This window comes from Microtus oregoni, unplaced genomic scaffold (genome assembly GCF_018167655.1).
Source record: "Microtus oregoni isolate MIOR12 unplaced genomic scaffold, Mior012 000031F_ref0000149, whole genome shotgun sequence".
NCBI lineage: Eukaryota > Metazoa > Chordata > Mammalia > Rodentia > Cricetidae > Microtus > Microtus oregoni.
The window spans coordinates 28,786,562-28,806,646 of NW_024543090.1; the positions used below are offsets into that span (position 1 = coordinate 28,786,562).

Genomic DNA, 20,085 nt, shown 5'->3' on the forward strand with positions numbered 1-20,085 from the left:
TGCCCAGGGCAGGCTAGAAACAGTTTGCCGGAGGCTCACCTTTCAGAGGAAGAGTCCAGGACCATCATATGTGGTTCATTTGGGCAAGCAGGGATAGTGTAAAGCCATGACCAGGAGAGATAAAAAACCATGGCCTAGGGCTGGTCCTGTGTGTGTGAACAACCTCTTCCACGAATACAAAATGGGTCTGAAATCAAAGGCAACGTAAGGTTTAATAAACTTTAGGTCTTTTCTGGAGTGATGTACGAACTTCCTAAACTTTGTCTCCTTCACTCCCTGGATCTGTCCTGCTGTTTCCAGACTGTTTCCTTCCTCAGCAGAAAGAGCTTTCCAAAGATTTGCCGGGCGGTGGTGGCGCACGCCTTTAATCCCAGCACTCGGGAGGCAGAGGCAGGTGGATCTCTGTAAGTTCGAGGCCAGCCTGGTCTACAAGAGCTAGTTCCAGGACAGGAACCAAAAAGCTACGGAGAAACCCTGTCTCAAAAAAAAAAAAAAAAAAAAAAAAAATCCAGAGTTAGTTCCGCCCTCTACCCGCCTCTGCCTGCGGTCCTAGTGCGAGGACCCATTGGAAGCTGTCCGTGGCTGAGCCTGAATCAATTTTACTTTTTCTTCCGTGTGGACAATTTCTCGACCTCCGTGTGCGCTGAACGGTGACCCCCGAATATCAGCACCTCGCTTTGCGCCTAGGACGAACGTCTGACGAGGCGCGGTCACAGCCTGTTGCGGCAGGCAGTGGGGAAGGCGATCCCAGACCCATACAGCGTCGCTGCGTGGCTCCAGCATGGCGGCGGCCCTACGAGTTGCAGGCTGTTTCCCTGCACTGTGTAGCTTACCGGCAGGTGAGCGCTGGGACCTAGACTGTGAGGGCTTGCGAGCAGGGTGCTTTCTCGCGGGTGTGCGAGGTTCCTGGTCGAACGACGCGAGAAGTTGCTTGTCCCCCCTATCCTCGTCTCTGATTCGGATCGTTCAGGCTGTGTGACCTTGCGCGCCTTCTTCCCTTCTCTGGGTCGCAGGGCTTGTGATTATAGGAAGCAACCTGCACTCTGCTTTCAGCCAGGAAAACCGCTCTGGCCCACTCAGTGATAAGGAACAGAAGTAGCAAGCATCACCTATGGTGCTGAGGGTGATGTCAGTTCTGGCTTTGAGCCTGAGTGCCGCTCGCGGAGCTCAACACTAAGCATCGTTTCTTGCTGAGTCCCTTAGATTAGCTGTCAGTTTAGCATCTGGGCCGATCCGTTCGCTAGAATGTACTTTGGCTGTCACTGTGTTCCTGCAGCCCTTCACAGTCGTGTGTGGTTCTCTAGCATAGTGTTGGTCTGTAGGAATGGCTTCACGCTCGACAGTGTGCACTTTGGTTAAACTCAGGGTCCAGGTCCTGAAAGTTGGATTTGTTGCAATATTTGACCTGGAATCACTTGGTGGGGTGTGTGGCGTGAGCCTTCGTTTGTTTTGCCGGCTTTGAAACCATCTTTTTAAGACCTCTGTTGAATAGTGGGCTGTAGCCTTCCAGTCATCCGTGTGCCAGAAACGATCTTAAGCTATTTATGATTTTATCCCTCCATTTCCTCCTCACCATGCCTTAATGATTTCGTTGTATCCTCATACCACCGCCACCCCCGCCTGCCCTTTTGTTTCAGAAACAAAGTCGCACTATGGTCTCCCACTTTGTAAGCCTCCTGTCTCAGCTCCTAAACACTGTAGTCACAGTTGTTTACTCTCAGAGTCTGCCTCGTTATTCTTGTTTTATAGAAGATGAAGTTACAGCACACAGAGAAGAACTTGCTTGCGGATTATAAGACTTAAATCTTTGGACCCATGATGCTTTGCTGCAAGTCCTCCATGTCCCCTGTGTAACATCTCTTTCTTTGGGGTAGCAGCTTTATCGACATAAATCCGTACCATAAAACTCACCCATCTGAAGTGTACACTTCAGGGATTTTTTCCCCCAGAAAACTACTTTTCAACTGTTGTGTCCGTCCCCTCCAATCTCCTAGTAGCCCTCGACAATAGGCAACCACTATCTGTCCATAGCTTGCCTGCTCTGGACACTTTTCATAAATCAATCCAAAACATATCTGGTCTTTGTGATTGGCTTCTTCCGTAAATGTCTCGTTGTCAGGATTTATCCATGCTGTGACACACCATGTTGCTTGTGACATGGTAATATGCTTGTGTCGACACACCACATTTTGTCTATCCATTCATTGGTTGATGAACATTTGAGCTGTTTCCATCCTTGGCTGTCAGGACTGACTGATGCTGAAATACCCGAGAGCTGTGCTTTTGTCTGCGCTCACATCCATCTTCTCGTGTATATTTCCTGAAAGTGGAATTGCTGGTTGACGTGATAGCTCCATGTTTAGCTAAGGAACTACCATGTAGCTGTACCGTGTTACAGCCCCACCACAACATCGAGGTTCCAGTTTCTGTTTGCCAGCACTTGTTATTATCTCTTCTATTCAGGTAGCCAAGCTAATTATGTACAATGAGCTTGGTTTTGTGTGCTTATTAACCATTTGTGTATGTTCTTGAAGAAATTTTTGTTCAAATATTTTGTCTCGTGTGTGTGTGTATGTGCATGCACACTTGTCCATTTTTCAGTTGGGTTTACTTTTTAATTATTGAATTTAAAGACTTCTTTGTATTTTCTAGATACAGGTCTCTTGTCAGATATATAATATGCAAAAAAGTGTTTTTTGAGATAGGCTCTTATTGTGTGTCCTGGCTAGCCTGGAATTCACTATGTAGACAAGGTTAGCACTGAATTCACAGAGGTCAGTCCCTCTCTGCTTCCAGACTGGATAAAAGATATGGTCCATGAAGAAACTTTTTTTTTTTTTTTTGAGACAGGATTTCTCTGTATAGCCCTGACTGTTCTGGAACTTTGGAGACGAGGCTGACCTTGAATTTATTTTTTTATTTTTTATTATTATTATTTTTTTTTTGGTTTTTTCGAGACAGGGTTTCTCTGTGGTTTTGGAGCCTGTCCTGGAACTAGCTCTTGCAGACCAGGCTGGTCTCGAACTCACAGAGATCCGCCTGCCTCTGCCTCCCGAGTGCTGGGATTAAAGGCGTGCGCCACCACCGCCCGGCCTGACCTTGAATTTAAAGATCCACCTGCCTCTGCCTCCTGAATGCTGGGATTAAAGGGGGATTAAAGGTGTGCGCCACCACTGCCCCATTAAGATACATTTTTTAAATCTTATTTTTCATGTTAATTTTTAAGACTCCCCTCCCAAAGATCTCACTATGAATGTGGTCTAGCCTGAGACTCACAGTCTTTTCCTGCCTCTGCTTCTCAAATGCTGGAATCATAGGTTTGTACCTCTATACCTGACAGATAGTGTTTTTTGAAACACAAGTTTTTGATTTTGAAAACTCAGGTCCTCATGCCTGCTAGACAAGTGCCCTACTACTGAGCTGTTTTAGCCGTGAAAAACAGCACACCAGTTTGGAATTTTGATGGTCTCGTTTGTCTGGGGTTTTTCCCTCCCCTTTGTGGTAGTGTGTGCTTTCAGTGATATATCTAAGGAACCATTACCAAACCCAAGGTTTTGAACGTTTACCCCTCTGTTTTCTTTTAAGATTTTTAGTTTTGACTATTACCTTTAATCCTTTGGCCAATTTTGGGTTAGTTGCTATCTATAATATGAAGTATAGCTTCAATTTTATTGGGGTGTTACTATCCCAATGTCTCCATACATCAGTTTTCTCACCAACGCTGTCAGAGTCTATTCTAGAACACCAGACTAAGTGGAAAGTTGGTGGGCACCAGAGGGCAGGAGCCTCTCCCTCATACCTGAAAGGAGTTTTCTATTTTTGTGGGCTTTTTTTTTTTTTTTTTTGGTTTTTCGAGACAGGGTTTCTCTGTGGTTTTGGAGCCTATCCTGGAACTAGCTCTTGTAGACCAGGCTGGTCTCAAACTCACAGAGATCTGCCTGCCTCTGCCTCCCGAGTGCTGGAATTAAAGGCGTGCGCCACCACCGCCCGGCTAGGAATTTTCTATTTTGAGGAATTTACTGTTTACTGTGTGACCGTGAGCCTGGAGAAGTAAGACTGTCAGAGCAGGGTCTGTTCCAAAGTGCAGATCCGGTGATGCCAAAGGGAGGGTGTAGGAGAAGGGCAGTGTGGGACTGCAGTGGACGCCTGGGCCCTGTGGCCAGCCTGCAGGGTGTGCCGAGGGATTGGTTTACTCAGTTTTTTGACACAGGGTCTCATGTAGCCTAAGCTGGTCTTGAACTTGTGATGGAGCCAAAGCTGACCAGATCCTCCCCTTTCCCTTGAGTCCCGGGATCATAAGCATAAGCCATTGCTGCAGCTTGTGCTCAGGATTTTTGCTTTGTTCTTTAGAGCAGGAGGGAGCCAAGGAAGATGGTGTCGGGGCTGTGACTGCCTAGGTCTGATACACTGGGAAGATGCCTAGTTAGAGATTTAGGGAAGCCTGGTAGGAGACAGGTTATCCTGTGGCCAAGTGACGAGGAGGCCTTAGCAAAGAAGGACCAGCAAGGAGAGCACAGGGCAGGTGACAGGAGGCATGACACTCAAGGAGATTTTGTAAGACTCTGAAACTGGGTGGGTTCGAGGGTGAAGGGTGAAGATGAGGTGCCATGTCAGCTACTTGGCAAGTGGTCATGGAGTCAGGAGATGGCTTACTCTTTGTCTTCTTCCTTTCATTCTGTAGGAGTTAATATTCTATAGGCATTACTGCTTAAAATGTTCCTTTTCATGTAGAAAAGTATCTTTAAACAAATTTACCCTGCACCCGCATTTACAGGTCACTTCCTGTTGAGGCAGCTCTCTCTAAACACCTTCCCAGCAGCAGCTTCCGTTCTGGCAGCGAAGACCGCGCTCAGTCACGGTAAGAGTCTACCTTAGCTCTGTTCTTGTAAGGCTTATTGACTGTGGAGTAGTTTTGTGACGGGGGTTTTGGGTGAGGGTGGCCGTTTAGGGGTGTAACCGAAGCTTTCCTGTCTAGTTCTGCACGCTTCAGCTTTTGTCCCCAGAGGCAACTGCAGTTGCCGTTTCTTGTGTGGCCTCTGGGGTGTGTGCGGTACATTCAGACACACGAAACAGGACACTCCGCATGCTCTGGTGGTTTGATCTGTGGGACATTTGCAGATCATTGCCCACTCCCTGGCTGCACACGGCTGAGACACTGTTTCCCCGCAGTAGGCTCTGCATTGGATACTGCAGAGAACTGCCACACCCGCTGTGTGGAGGAGCATCAGCTTCCATGGAGGAAGAGTCATAGGTGGTTGGGAGGCATGAGAAATGGGTGTTAGGAACCAACCTGGGGTTCTTTTCCAGAGCAGAGCATGCTCTTAACTGCGAAGCCATTTCTCCAGCCCCAAAACATGACCTGCAAAATTTTAGTGATTTGAACACTTTTAGAAATTGTGTGTGTGCGTGCGTGCGTGCATTTGGACACTCTCATTCTACTGTGTGTGTAGAACTCAGAGGACAATTTGTAGGAGTTGGTTCTCTCCTTCTGCCAATTGTGTCCCTGGGGACAAATTCAGGTTGTCAGCCTGGCAGCAGGCGCCTTTGACTGCCGAGCCCTCTTGGCAGTTTTAGTCTTGATGAACTACTATTCTGAGTATGATTATTTGGAGCTGGCAATGTTTCTCTGCAGCCGTGGATCTAACCACAGTTGTGTTCTATCTGCCTGTAGGCGCTTTGTCACCCAGGGGAACAGAAATCAACCACTGTCTGGCCAGCTTGAGCCATGCGCTGCAGACACAGTGCTGTGTTTCCTCTCCCATCACCTGGACGGGCCAGCAGAGCAGGCCCTACAGCTTCTTCACCAAACGTACGTAGAATGATAGGTTTCTCCTTTTGTGGAACCAGAAAATAGAAGGCGTTTGTGCCTTCATTTTCCTTCTCTCATAAACAAATAAACATTTTAGTGACTACTTTATAATGTCCTTTTAAAATAAAAGCATTCCTTGGTGTGTCCACTAGAATTACCTACATCTTATCAGTGGTACAATTGATAACAAACTTACTTTGAAGGCTAGGGATGCAGCTCAGCAGTAGAACATTGGTCTAGCAGATGTAAGGTCCTTCATTTGGGGCACCTGAGGTCTAAAAGTATTGGATCCTAGCCAAACACCCTGCTGATTTAGAGCCATGTCAAGGGGGACAATGCGTTGGTGCTCTTTTTTGTGGCACCTCCTAGGCGGTCGACTATGTCGAGATGAAGCTGGCTGTCTCCTTCCTAACTAATGGCTGTCAGAACCCACTGAAGCGGATGATGACTGCCAAGTTTCGTGCTTTCTCTGAGAAGCTTCCAGCCACACAAGTAGATGCCGATGCTCTGGGCGAAGAGTGGAAGAGTTATGTGGTCCGAATCAGTGGTGGGAACGACAAAGAAGGTTTTCCCATGAAGCAAGGTGCCTTGACCCATTGCAGAGTGTGCCTGCATTGAGCAAGGGACATTCTTGTTATAGACCAAGGAGAGCTGGAGAGAGGAAGTGCAAGTGTGTTTGAGGTCATATGGATGCCAATCTGAGTGATCTCAGCTTGGTTATTGTTAAGAAAGGAGAGAAGGGTATTCCTGGACTGACAGAGACGCCTCTGCCCTGGCAGTTGGGACTCAGAAGAGCTCACAGGAAATGAAAGGAGTTCCCAGTATGTTGTCAGAAAGCTTACGAAGGTAAGAAGTCCAGGGCCAAAGCTCCCAAGATTGAACGTCTTGTTACTCTACATGTCCTGCAACGCAAAACACCAACATGCTGCTCTGAAGAGATAGCACACAAAGAAAAATGAGGAGGAGGCTGCGAAATATGCTAAACCTTTGACCAAGAGAATGAAGGAGCCAAAGAAAAATGCCCCAGACAGAGTGTCGGAAGATGTAGGCTGTCCTCACTGAGAGCTTCTACTTCTGAGTCCTGTCAAAATGAGTAACAAGTAAGTGATCAGACTTTTAGTCCCAATACAACAACAACAACAACAACAACAAAACCCAACTCTTTGGCTCCTTTTAGTTGTGTCTTTAGCTGAGGAGAGAGATGAATCAGAGAAAAGTAATTTTTAATAACATTATTTTATGGATAGTGCTCCTATTTGTGATATCACTGGAACTCACCTAGAAGGCTAGGCTGGCCAGCAGGCCCCAGGAAGCCACCTTGTCTGCTCTCCAATGCTGGGATCACAAGCACATGCTATTGTGGCTGGCTGTTTTTATGTGGATTCTGGGCTCAGATTCACGTCCTCCTGCTTGCAAGGCAAGCACTTCACCTACTGAGCCAGCTTCCCAGCCCGGGCTTCAATTTTTATTATTTAAGTTCATAATGAAATAAAATCTAGTTATAAAATAGTTGGTGAACTTGGAAAGGTGAAATTTAAATACCAATAAAATGCAGTAAGGATGAACCTAAAGAATTTAAGCATTTACAAGTACAAAGTATTGATTAGATGCAGGATAGAAACAGATATTGGGACTCTAGAAATTGACTAATAGAAATAAATCAGCAGTGCTAGAGTGTGCGTGTATTAAAAAACTTAAAATAGTCAAGTACAAACACACGCATGGGGATTAGCTATGAAAACTGGAATATCTGATCTTTTTATGCAGTTTGAAAGAAGCGGATGCTGGGCGTTGGCAGAAGAGTAGAACAAACCACCTAACTGGGGTGTAGATTCCTGTGTGTAAGAAAGTGTCCTAGTTAGTGTTACTTGTCAATTTGACACAGCCCAGGTCAACTGGGAGGAAAGCCTCAAAGTCAGAAGGGCCTGTGGGCATGTCTGTGGGGAACTGTCTTGATTGTTAACTGATGTAAGGGCCCAGCCCAATGGGAGGCACCAGCCCTGGTAGGTGGTCCTGGACTATGTCAGAAAGCAAACTGAGCGCAAGCCCGCCGGCCAGCCAGCTGGCCAGCAGCATTCCTCCATGGTTTCTGGTTCAAGTTCTTGCTTCCGTCCCTGTGAGCCGCACAGCCATGCCCCTCTCCTAACCTGCTCTTGGTCAGAGTGGTTTATCAGCAGTGGAGATGAAACTAGGAAGAAGGATCGTTATTGATGACTCCAGTGATCGTTGTGGGGGCAAGAGAACAGGGAAGCAGCCCAAGTCGTAGCTGATCAAGCATCAGGCAAACAAGCCTGCTGGTAAGGGGCTCAAGTGTCTCTGTCTTTTATGAGAATAATAGCAATGTCTCCTCTTGGGCTTTCCAAATGTAACTGTGTGGTACCCAAAGAGTGGCCTTGTTGTCCTTCTAGTGTCACTGCAAGGGTGTATGTGAAGTGATTTCTTCTGGCCTTTTTCATTCAACAGGAGGCCACAGATCATTGCTTGAAAATGCACATTTAAAACAGCAAATCCTGTCTCATTGCAGTGACCGCAGATGAACTCTGGAAGGGTGCCTTAGCAGAGACTGGTGCCGGAGCAAGAAAAGGAAGAGGCAAAAGGACAAAGAGGAAGAGGAGAAAGGATTTGAACAGGGGCCAGATCATCGGGGAAGGTAAACTTACATCTCAAGCTTCTGATCTCCTGTTTTGTGTATCCCAGGCTAGCCTCAAACTCCTGCTTAGCCTCCCTGGAACTAGGACTATAGGCATGTGCCAGAGCTCCCAGCTGATGTGCTGGTCACACGTGTATCTTGTCAGTTAAAAAATGAAAAGCAAGGATTGTAGAGAACATTGGACATCCCCTTTCAGTTGTCTGTAGTCCTGTTGCCTCCCCCGTCTCATTTTGTTAAATTTCCTTTAGTATTTTTAATGCTTTTATATAAACGCCTTTCTAAACTTTCTAAAGATAATTTAATTATGCTATATGTTGTGTGCAGTGTGATGGTGAGTTAATTGTCACCTTGGTGTACTCTGGGAAGAGTCTCAGTGAGGGTTATCTAGGTCAAGTTGACCTGTGGGCATGTTTGTAGGGGTGCTGTCTTGATTCTGTCAGTCGGTGTAGAAGACCCAGTCTAAAAGCAGGGGGTTCGGGTCTTGGACTTACCAAAAAAGAGAAAGTGAGCCGAGCGAGTACTGGCAAGTGTGTGTGTATTCCTTCTCTCTGTCTGCTCTTGGTGCGACTGGATGCGACTAGCTGCCTCCTTGACTGTCTGCAGTGATGGATGGGGACCTGGAATTGGGAGTTAACCCCTCTTCTAAGTCGCTTTCATCAGAGGATTTTCTCATAGTAAGAAAGGAAACTAGGATGTGCTGTCTTGAAATTGGCTTGTTCTGATCAGTAGTAGGTTTTGGAGCAGACCACATCAGACCTTAGAAAGTGACTTTTGTTCTTTGGTTTTCATGCAGAATATCCCACACCAATTGTGCCATTTGGCCTGAACACTTTGATTGTGAAGGTTTTGCTTTTGCAATAATATTTCAGTGGCTGTGCTTGTCCAGGCCCGCATGTGCCTTGTCCTGATACGAGAATCTTTCTCTGCGTAGTATGGATTGCAATGGTTTAGTTACATCCATGTACAATTTTGATAGCACAAAGTGGCCTGCTGACCAGCCCTGCTACTTGAGCGCTACCAGCTCTGGGTTATCTCTTTATACCGTGCCTGCTATTTTGATACTGGAAAAATGAGCCTTCGAACTCTTATTTATGAACATTTTTAAATCTTCAGGACATTCTGGTTTCCTGTGGCCTGGTCTGAATGTCCCTCTTATGAAGAGTGGAGTAGTCCAGACCATTGGCCAGAGAAGCAGAGAAGAGCAGGAGAAGGTGGAGGCCGACATGACCCAACAGAGAGAAGAGTGGGAACGGAGGAGGAAGGTCAAAGTTAAACGGGAGCGCGGATGGAGTGGAAACACATGGGGAGGTGTCAGTATTGGCCCCCCAGACCCGGGACCCAATGGAGGTAGCCACGTTCCCACCTTACTCACCTTGGTGACAGTGTGTTTTTTTTTTTCCTTGCCTGTTGAGGTTTTTGCTTTTTCCTGAGAAGGGTTTGAGCATCCTTGAGTAACTTACCACATTTATCCAAACTATATCATAGGGAGCATAGCCAAGAGCGTGGCTAGAAATTCTCATCATAAGTTAAGCTTGTTCAGTAACCCTATTAAACTCAATGGCTTATTTTAAAAAAGGAAAACAAAAGACATGAAAATTGGGGAGAGATGTGTGGGAAGAAGGGTCTCAGGATGAGTGGGCGGGGAGAAGAGAGGAGGACGAGGGTGATTCTGATCAGAGTACATGACACACATGTAAAATTGTCAACAAATGAAGGATTATTTTAGAAAGCTAAAGACAGTATGACTAGTAAAGTGTCAGAGCACCACGTGACCAGGAGACCTTGGTAGAACTGGAGGCCACAGGTGTTGAGTGGCTAGGTGCTGTGCCTTGACCAGTCCAGCCATGCCCAGTAGTCAGGTGTGGCCAGCGAGCTGCACTGATTCAGGGAAGGGAGTGTGGAAAGTGATGGCTTTGGTGTCTTAACGCAAATGGTGATCAAAAGTCTGGAGCTAGCCGGGCGATGGTGGCGCACGCCTTTAATCCCAGCACTCGGGAGGCAGAGGCAGGTGGATCTCTGTGAGTTCGAGACCAGCCTGGTCTACAGAGCTAGTTCCAGGACAGGCTCCAAAGCCACAGAGAAACCCTGTCTCAAAAAACCAAAAAAAAAAAAAAAAAAAGTCTGGAGCTGACGAGGGCCTTAGAGCTGATGAGGCAGAGCCCTGTGGATTGGCAGAGGGTGATCCAAGCTCATGAATTCAGAGACAGGGCCGTCTGTTGAGAATGGGACCGGGATGTGGCCTTGAGGGGGGTACCTGAGGACCTGAGACTTTTTATAGCTGTGTGGTACGATGCTTCCCTAAGCATCCTGTGTTGATTAATACCCCCACCAAAGAAAAATATCTGTGATGGTGCCAAAATACTTCCCTGCATTAATACTACAGAGTCCTTTATCTATATACTCTTTCTTTCTTCTGTAGAAACATACGAAGACTTTGACACCAGGGTTCTCGAGGTAGGCACATGGACTTAAGTACCCTACCTTGCCTCTGGAGAGTTGGGATGTGGAGTGGGCCTGGGACAGAAGGGGCTGGGGGAAAGCTTTTGGTGGTGGAGTCTCAGACACAGGCTGATCTGGACGTCTGGGTGAGGCAATCTCGTGACAAGGTGACGTCGTGGTGGTTCAGTAGTAGACTCAGAGCTTATGTGTACTTCCTTCCATCCCAAAGCTCAAGAAGGGTTATCAGTTTATCACTGAGTTGAAGACTAGCTGTATCCAGTGCTCAGTTGCAGAGGCACAGGTGAGGGGAGCAGAGTCACTGGGAGAAGGCTGGGCAGTGAGCTCTTCCCAGCGCTTGAAACTGAATCCCTAATGAAATGAACTTCACTCACTTCCGGAGCGTTCTGAGATGAACCTCGTCATTGGTCTGGTGCTACACCTTAGCTCATTAGCTTGGGAGGCAGTCACTGCGCTGGAGCTGCCCTGAGAATGCGCATACCATCTTCGCCAGTCAGAGCACGGTGTAAAGGAAGTCCGTCGGGATTTCTGTTGTCCAAGATTATAGATTTTGAAAGCTAATGTCTATTATGTTGATTATCCACAGAGTAGGCGCAACCTCCCTTTTCCTTTAATGCCACTCTATGGTAAAGGGGCGCCATGCGCTCAGGTGTAGCTGCCCTGCAAGTGGTGTAGACAGCGGTCTCATAGTTCAGCTGCCCTGTAGGTGGTGTAGACAGCAGTCTCATAGTTCGTGGCCTTTAAATGAACCAAGTCAGACCAAACAGACCAACCACCATAGCATGGAGTTCACCAGAAGCAGGCATTTCCAATTTTCTGCTTCCCATTAAGCCTAACCCATAACTGTCCAGCAGCCCAGTCCTATGGGGTTATTTCACTGTGTGTAGGTGAGCATCTCTGTCTGGGTTCTCTCTGATACTCACTGCTGAGCCATTCTGGTTTAATCCTGACTGTTTTTCTTTCCTGTGGCTCATTCACTAAGGTAAGCCGTTTTCAGTTGTGAAAGTTTCAGATTCCTTTTAATATCTTAGTTGAATCTTCCATTAAATCTGTGAGACAGGAAGAGAAAGTCTTCCGTTCTCTTTATGAGGAGATGGTGGGGAGCAGGCAGCTCTGTGAGCCTTTGTTTGGAGAAAGTCTGTCTGTCTCGCAGCACTGGAAGATGCAGTGCCCATATATCATGAGTGAGTGTGACTGGGCCAGGCTGGCCGCACGGCTCGTCTCCTTCAGACTTTTCCCAAGGTAATATTGAGGAGACATTTTATCTTTTAGGTGAGAAATGTTTTCAATATGACAGCAAAAGAGGGAAGAAAGAAGTCGGTCCGTGTGCTGGTTGCTGTGGGGAATGGAAATGGGGCCGCAGGTGAGTTGGGTGGTATTGCACGGGGGGAGGGGGGGTGGTGGCAGTGGTAGAAGTTGGGCGAGGCCTGAGAGTCCATGTTGCTCCTCTGATCTTCCTACTGGTTAAACCTTTTAGTGGTTTGGGCTCACAGACCCAAATTTTCACTGTGTAACAAAACCCAGTAAGTGTAGCTTGTTATATCTTTGCTAGCGTAGGCATGGGGACTGCTTGCAGGGAGATTTCTTTTGTGGTAAGAAGAACCGCCAGATGGCCTCCCATCATACCCCTGCCCCCATATGATCTCGCTTCTGTGATTGACAGCATGATGTGTGCATTATATCTCTTAGTTTTTATTTGTATATCTTTCATAAGGTGTGTGGGCAAAATTTAGATGTTTATTGACCATGCCATTTTCTTTTTGAACTTTATCAGTTCATGTCTTTGGCCTAATTTTTTAGGGTGGTGGTGGTTTTCCTCACTGATTAGCATAAGATTTTTGTAAGTTGAAGGCACATCAGCCCGTTGTCTTTCCGATGTTTTGACTTAGTTTTAATTCATTTCTGCACAGTGTTAAATCCAGAGACTTTGTAAGCTTTTGTATAGCAAATCTGTCACTTAGATCACTTCCAGTTTGTGCTTTGCTTAAAGAGTCTCTGTTTGAAGATAATAAATAAGTCCAGTCATATTTTCCTCTGGGATATCCATGGTCTTCTTTGTTTTATTTTCTGAAAGTTAGAATTCACATTTCTTTGTCCCAGGTCTCAGGTGTTTTGCGTGTCTCATGTCTTATAGATGATGCTTCCCTTTGTATGACTTACAAAATAAAACTTCGTATTTAATAATTGGCAGTGGCAGTAGATGCCAGGGGCTTCCCCAGAGTCTCTGAAAACCTTAGTTAGGATAATCACAGGTTGAAGGACGGCTGATCTTGTCTTTGGCTAACTTAAACCCAGATTCTGCCTGACTGCCCCGGTGAAAGCACTTGTCACTCTGCAGCAGTGCTTTCCACCACTGCTTACTTTATTTTTTAAAGACGACTCTTCCTTATTTTACTTTTTAAAAAAGAAAACAAACTATCTTTTCATTTTACATACCAATCCCAGTTTTCACTCTCTCCCCTCCTCCCATTCCTTCCACCTCCCCACCACCACCACACTCCCCATCCACTCCTCAGGGAGGGTGAGGCACATTGCTTTGGGGAAGGTCCAAGGCCCTCCCTACTATGTCTAGGCTGAGTAAGGTATCCAAACAAAGAGAATGGGTTCCCAAAAAGTCAATACAAGCAGTAGGGATAAATTCGTTCCACTGCCAGTGGCCCCGCAGTCTGCCTCAGCCATACAACTGTCACCCACATTCAGAGGGTCTAGTTTGGTCCTATGCTGGTTCCCTTGCTGCCAGGCTGGAGTTGGTGAGCTCCCATTGGCTTAGGTAAACTGTTTCAGTGGGTGTCTCCATCATGGTCTTGAGCTCTTTGCTCATATTCTCACCCCTCCCACTCTTCAGCTGGATTTTGGGAACTCAGCCCAGTGCTCCACTCGGGTCTCTGCCTCTGTTTCCATCAGTTGCTGATGAAGGTTCTGTGGTGACATTCAAGATAGTCATCAGTCTGACTACAGGGCAAAGCCAGTTCAGGTGCCCTCTCCTCTATTGCTTAGGATCTTAGCTGGGGTCATCCTTGTGGATTCCTGGGAATTTCTCTAGTTCCAGGTTTCTTGCTAGCCCCATAATGGCTCCCTCAATCAAAATATCTCTTTCCTTGCCCTCATCTCTGTCCTTCCTCCATCATAACTATCCCATGACACAGCGGTAGCATGCCTGACTCCTGATGCTGCTTTCTTTAATCTGTTTCCAAAGGTGTTCAAAACCATTTGCCTATTAACTTAGAACATCCTTAATTTTAAAACCTGAGTGAAGAGGCTGGGCAGATAGCTCAGGAGTTAAGAGCACTTGCTGCTCTTTCAGAAGACTACCCACATGGCAACTCCCAACCATCGATAATTCTAGTTCCAGGGGTTCTGACTCCTCTTTTCATCTCCTTGGACTCCTGCATACATGTAGTACACAGACTTATACTCATATACATATAAATAAATAGCCCAGAGCCGCCCGGCACTTGAGAGGCAGAGGCAGGCAACTCTTGAGTTCGAGGCCAGCCTTGTCCACAGAGTGAGTTCTAGGATAGCCAGGGCTACACAGAGAAACCCTGACTCAAAAAAGCAAAATAAGTAAATAAATGAATAACCCAAGGCCACTTCACTTCAATAAAGATTTATTAAAGGCAATGCAGTAATTTAATGTTGAACTTCATGAGTGTACTCAAAACTAAAATGTCCAAATCAGACAGGCAAAGCCCTGTGCTTTTTCTGCGGGTGGTGGGAAGATGAAGGATTTGGAAATGCTGTAGGAGCCAACACTGGGGATATGGTGGAAAGCAAGTTGTGTATGAACTGTTTCCACATCTTGCTTTTCCTTTGAAAGGTTTTGCTATTGGGAAAGCCGCTGACCGGGCAGATGCTTTCAGAAAGGTAAGTGCTCTCTCTCTGTCTGTTTGCAGCAAGGTCTGTGTGACTGCAGCTCTGGCCCTCATACCTCTGCCTCCAGAGTATCAGCTGCTTTCCTTTTTTCATATAAGGAAGAGATAAGGAACTATGTGTTAGATAACCTGGAAACTATAAGAAAATAATAATCATTTGTTCTAGAACTTTCTCACTGTCAAAGGTTGCTTATCTCGAGAGAAGCCGTTTCTCACATACCTCTTACAGACAAACCTGTGGTTGCTGTCCGTGATGAGCCTGCCTTGGGGGCTTGTTACCAATAGGCTGCTCAGAGCAGCTCAGGAAGGTTCCTGAGTGGAACAGTGAGATTGTGCTTGTGGAGCTTTGGCCTTTTGCTTTTCTTAAATACTAAAATTTTTGTATAGGTGGAAATACTTGTAATAAAATATTTTTATAAAAGGTAGTTTTGAGTTCCAATAAGAAGCCAGACATGGTGGTGTACCTCCATGGGAGCACATGGGAGGCTAAGACAGGAGGATTTAGAATTTGAGGTTAGCCTGGGGTACATAGCAAAGCCCTGACTCAAAGAGTGAGCCAACAGCAACAACAAAAACAGAGTCTCTCTAAATAACCCTGGCTGTCCTGGAACTCACTGTGTAGACGAGGCTGGCCTTGAATTCACAGAGATCTGTCTGATTCTGCCTCCTACATGCTGGGATTAAAGGTATGTGACACCATGCTCATCTAGACAACAAAATATTTAACAAACATTGTCCTTCTTTTTTAGGCAAAGAACAGAGCAATTCATTATTTGCATTATATAGAACTGTATGAAGGCCATACAAGTGAGTGGGGCATTTCTTCCGATGTCTGCAGCAATGTATGCTACCAACTGTGTGTGGCAAGATACTGTTGTGTTTCTCTATCGTCCTATCCTTACAATTGCATGAATGTGGGAACAGATCTAACCCAGAGACCAGCATGTGCCCATCCCTGGCACTGTGTACTGCTGGTCAGGGCAGGATGCTTGCTTGGTGATGCTGCAGAGCTGTTCAAACCCCTCACCCAACCCTTCTTGTGTCTATGCTTTTTCCTCCAGTATTCCATGATATTTCCTTAAGATTTAAAAGGACGCAGATCAGGATGAAGAAACAACCCAGAGGTAACGAACTCTCACCGTTGGTTGAAGATAAAGTAGAGAAACCACGGCAGCCCTGGCCTCTGCTCTTTTTTTCACCTTTCCTGATTGATGGAGGCATTCTCAGCTGAGGTCCCTCCTATCTGCTGACTCTAGCTTGTGTCAAGTTGATACATAGCCAGCCGGGATAACATAGTGAATATGTCTGCAGCTCCATTCCACACTGAGTGTCCATCTTCTGTGAGGGCTCCCTACTGAAGCACCGGGCATACAGAAATGGCTCTTCCTGCTTCTCAGAGAAGTGGGCAGTGTTTGCCTGGGGCTGTGATAGTCATTCCCCACGCTCTGCGGGTGTGGATTCTGACACATTCTTTCTCATTTCACCTGTGATTCTACAGTGAAAAATGGTCTCATCAGACCCCAGTTATAGAAATCTCAAAACTTTGGGGCTGAGAAGTTCAAATTTTATATCAAAGCTTCAACTACAATTCTTCTAAAGCTGTGGTATGAAACAACATCACCCCCACACACACACAAACACAACCCTCACACCAGTGTGTCAATGCATCAGAACTTGTCTTCTCAGCTTTATTAATCACCCAGATACCTGTTTAGACCTGGACAAGGGTCAGACCCGTTTGTTCCACAGAACGGCTATCGGCCAGGAGGTGATTGTGTAGTTGATTTGTGGCTGTGGAGATACTCAAATAAAAAACACACCACGTTTTCTATGAAAAAGGAATGTGATGTGAAGTTTCTCACTTAGTATTATATGCAGTACATTTTGAAATGGTAATATTTGGACCTGTTTCTTTAAAGAAATACATTGCCAAAATGCATTGTGCATTATATGTATTAAAATAACTTGAAATTCATCTATGAGAAAACTTTAAATCACATGGCTTCTGTTTGTGGCTTGCATTGCCTTTGGGGGTGGTGGTTGTTGGTTTCGACACATTTATTCCCTAAATATAAAGGTAACGCCATATGAATGCCAACAGTGAATGACAGAGTTGTTGGTTGATCTTTTTCTAGGGTATGGCCTCCGCTGCCACAGAGCCATTATCACCATCTGCCGCCTCATTGGCATCAAGGACATGTATGCGAGGGTCACGGGGTCTAAGAACATGATCAACCTCACCCGGGGCCTCTTCCATGGGCTTGCTCGCCAGGTAACCTGGGTGGAAAGGCAGAAAGAAGCTCTGGTTTGTGTTCCAGACTGTGCCGTTGTGGTTCCTCCTTAGTCCATCTCCACGTGGAGCCTAGGCCAGGTGCCAGGCCCAGTTAGACAGCTCAGGGCTCTCACCTCCAGGATATAGAACCTTGCTTATTAGTGGCCGTAGTTCCAACAGCTCAGGTCACTGTAAACGCTGTGGGTAACATGAAGACTGGGCTCTCCTGAATGGAGGGGCCCTGGGTGCTTCACCAAGTCCAACAAATAGGACTAAACTAGCAAATGGATTTTCTTTCTCTTTTTGTTTGTTTTTTGTTTTTTTGGGGGGGGGGTGTTTTGTTTTGTTTTTCAAGGCAGGGTTTCTGTGTGGCTCTGGCTGTCCTGGAACTCTATAGACCAGGCTAGCCTTGAACTCACAGAACTCACTACCTCTGCCTGGTATTAAAAGCATATGCCACCAATGCCCAGCTGGACTTGCTTTTTTATTTTGGCATTTCATATACTGAAGGAGCTAGACCAAGCATGTTTTAATGATAGAACAATGTAATTACTGAGTTTCTAAAACACTGAGGCTTAAACTTGAAGACATCAATAAGGCGTTTGTTTAAAAGTTACTTCAGTGGATTGACTGTCTGATGTAGCCATGGAAGCAGAGTGGCATGTCGTCTGAGGTGGGAACCCCGAGTCGCTGTCTAGTGGGGTCTGGCTCATCCCTATGGAGGGGAAGATTTGTGACTTTGAGGCTCTCTTAGGAGCCCTGTGACCTTGGTCGACAGTTCTTCCTCCATCTGAGTTTGGTGTGGGTTGTGGGCTGAGGTAAATCTCTGTGGACGCATCATCCCGGTCTAGCCACACATTACCCAAGTGACAGAGCTGCTGCCCCAAGCTTTCGAGGATCTCCATGCTCACTTCCCTCTGGTGACAGACGCCCTAATCCTCTAAGTGACAAATGTTCTTCACAGACCTAATCCATTCTCCACTTGCTCTTTTTCAGGAAACCCACCAACATCTGGCTGATAAGAAGGGTCTCCACGTGGTGGAGTTCCGGGAGGAGTGTGGCCCTCTGCCTATTGTGGTGGCCTCCCCACAGGGGGCCTTGAGTAAGGAGCCAGAGCCCGAGCCTGAGGTCCCTGACACCAAACTGGACTGGCAAGAAGTAAAGGCCATGCAGGGAATGAAGCGCTCAGTGTGGTCTGGGCTAAAGAGGTCTGCCACCTGAAGGTCCCCAGCCTGTCCAGCAGTGCCCGGGGCTGGCCAGCGCCTGAACAGACTCTATCCTACCCCTGATGGGCTGCCTTTTCTTCTTCTTCTTTTTTTTTTTTTTTTTTAAAAGGAAAGTCCTACCTTCTTTGTTTTCAAATAAATAATTGTAGATTTCATTTTTTGAGCAAATGGTATATAGCAGTCAGTGTGATGAGACTGTTATGGGCAAATACCAGGAGCAACTCATTCATTTAAACTAGTAAGTGTGAGTGAGATGGGAGACAGCCAGAAGACCCAGGCAGTAGTAATGTGCACAGCGGTCATTGCTGTGATAATTATAGGTGATTATATACCGAGTCATCCAAAAGTGAAGGTTTTCTTTGAGGACTTCCCCTCAATCTTTGGTCTCTAGCAGTTTCACTGTGCTGTGCCTGGCTGTGGGGGGAGGGGGGGGTCTTTGGATGCTATTTCTGCTTGGTGATCTCTGAACTTTATGGACCGTTGATGTCCAATATGTTGCCACCTCAAGGATTCCATTAGTTTTCTTACACCCTTTTTTCTTGTTTTATAGTTCTTAGATTCATCCTTCCCTCCTCTTTCCTGCTTTGTAAGTTTCTCTTGATGTGTCCTCCATGTTTGGTCCAGCAATAAGCCCATTTAAAGATGCTCTCTGTTTCTCTTGCAGCATTTTGGGTGTTTTGGTTTGTTTGTTCATTCATATTCTGAGACAGGGTGCAATGGTTATAATGAGAATAGTCCCCATAGGCTCATATGTTTGAGTGCTTAGTCTCCTTAGTGGAACTATTTGGGAAGGATTAGGAAGTGTGACCTTGTTGGAAGAGGTGTGTCACTAGGGTGGGCTTTGAGGTTTCAAGAACCCACACCAGGCCCCGCCTTTATCTCTGATGCCTGTGGGTTAGGATGTAAGCTTTCAGCCCCATGCCTGCCTGTTGAATGCCATGCTTCCCACCATGGTGATAATGAACTCACCCTTGGAAACTAACCAGTCCCACAATTAAATGGTTTGTTTGTTCAGTAACTGAGACACGGGATCTCATGTACTCCAGGTTGGCCTCTTGACTCTCTCCATGTGGCCAGAGCTGGTCTGATCTTCCTGCTAAGTGTTGCCCCACTTAGTATCATACTTCTTTCTCTTTCCCCTTGTGATACCAGAGATAGAGCCCAGGATCGTGAACCAGCTAGACGAGTGTTCTGCCACTGAAGGACGCCCCGGTGTGTTCCCGCCGTTTCCTCCCAGCGTGGTTCTGATTCTCCCGTAGACTCCCCCTCTGTTTACATTGCCATCTGTTCTTTGATGTTATTTTCCCATAGCAGAGTAATCTTAGTTGTGTTAGGCATTTCTGGGCTGGTGACTGACATCTTCCCTGCTGTGTCTCAGCCCTGCTTTGGTCAGACGGTGCCTTTGCTTTCAGTGTAACTTGTCCCCTGTTGCTGGGAGCTGGAGGTGATGTTCTGGGCAAGGAGCCGAGGGGTGAGATGTGGAGGGTGGGAAGTTTTCTGTGGTCCTGTGGCTATACCTCAGTCTTCTGGTGAGCCTGTTGCTGGGCACTTCTTGGTTCTACCCCGTAGGTACTGGAGTATTCCCCTTCCCCCGGGCCACAGGGTCTGATAAACCAACAGTAGATTAGTGTACCACAGTAGCTTCTCTTCACCTAGCATGTTCAAGGCTCTGGGTTCAGTCCCCTGCATATACATATGTGCCCCCAAAGGAAATTTTTTCTGGAGTTACATTATTCAAGGCTACAGATAGAAGCTAATTATTATGAAAGAAATACCTTTAAATAAGATACATTGAG

At 46.4% G+C, this 20,085-nt stretch overlaps 1 protein-coding gene across 1 annotated transcript; it reads left to right on the forward strand.

The window, feature by feature from the left end:
• The first annotated feature begins 703 nt into the window (after positions 1–703).
• LOC121465761 (28S ribosomal protein S5, mitochondrial-like) lies at positions 704–18,955 on the forward strand. Its single transcript, XM_041679148.1, has 12 exons — positions 704–839; positions 4,775–4,858; positions 5,672–5,809; positions 8,334–8,459; positions 9,573–9,806; positions 10,879–10,913; positions 12,189–12,279; positions 14,737–14,783; positions 15,541–15,598; positions 15,853–15,915; positions 16,927–17,063; positions 18,060–18,955. The coding sequence occupies exons 1-12, from the start codon at positions 782–784 to the stop codon at positions 18,282–18,284; spliced, it is 1,296 nt and encodes a 431-aa protein (XP_041535082.1). The 5' UTR covers positions 704–781; the 3' UTR covers positions 18,285–18,955.
• The last annotated feature ends 1,130 nt before the right edge of the window (positions 18,956–20,085 follow it).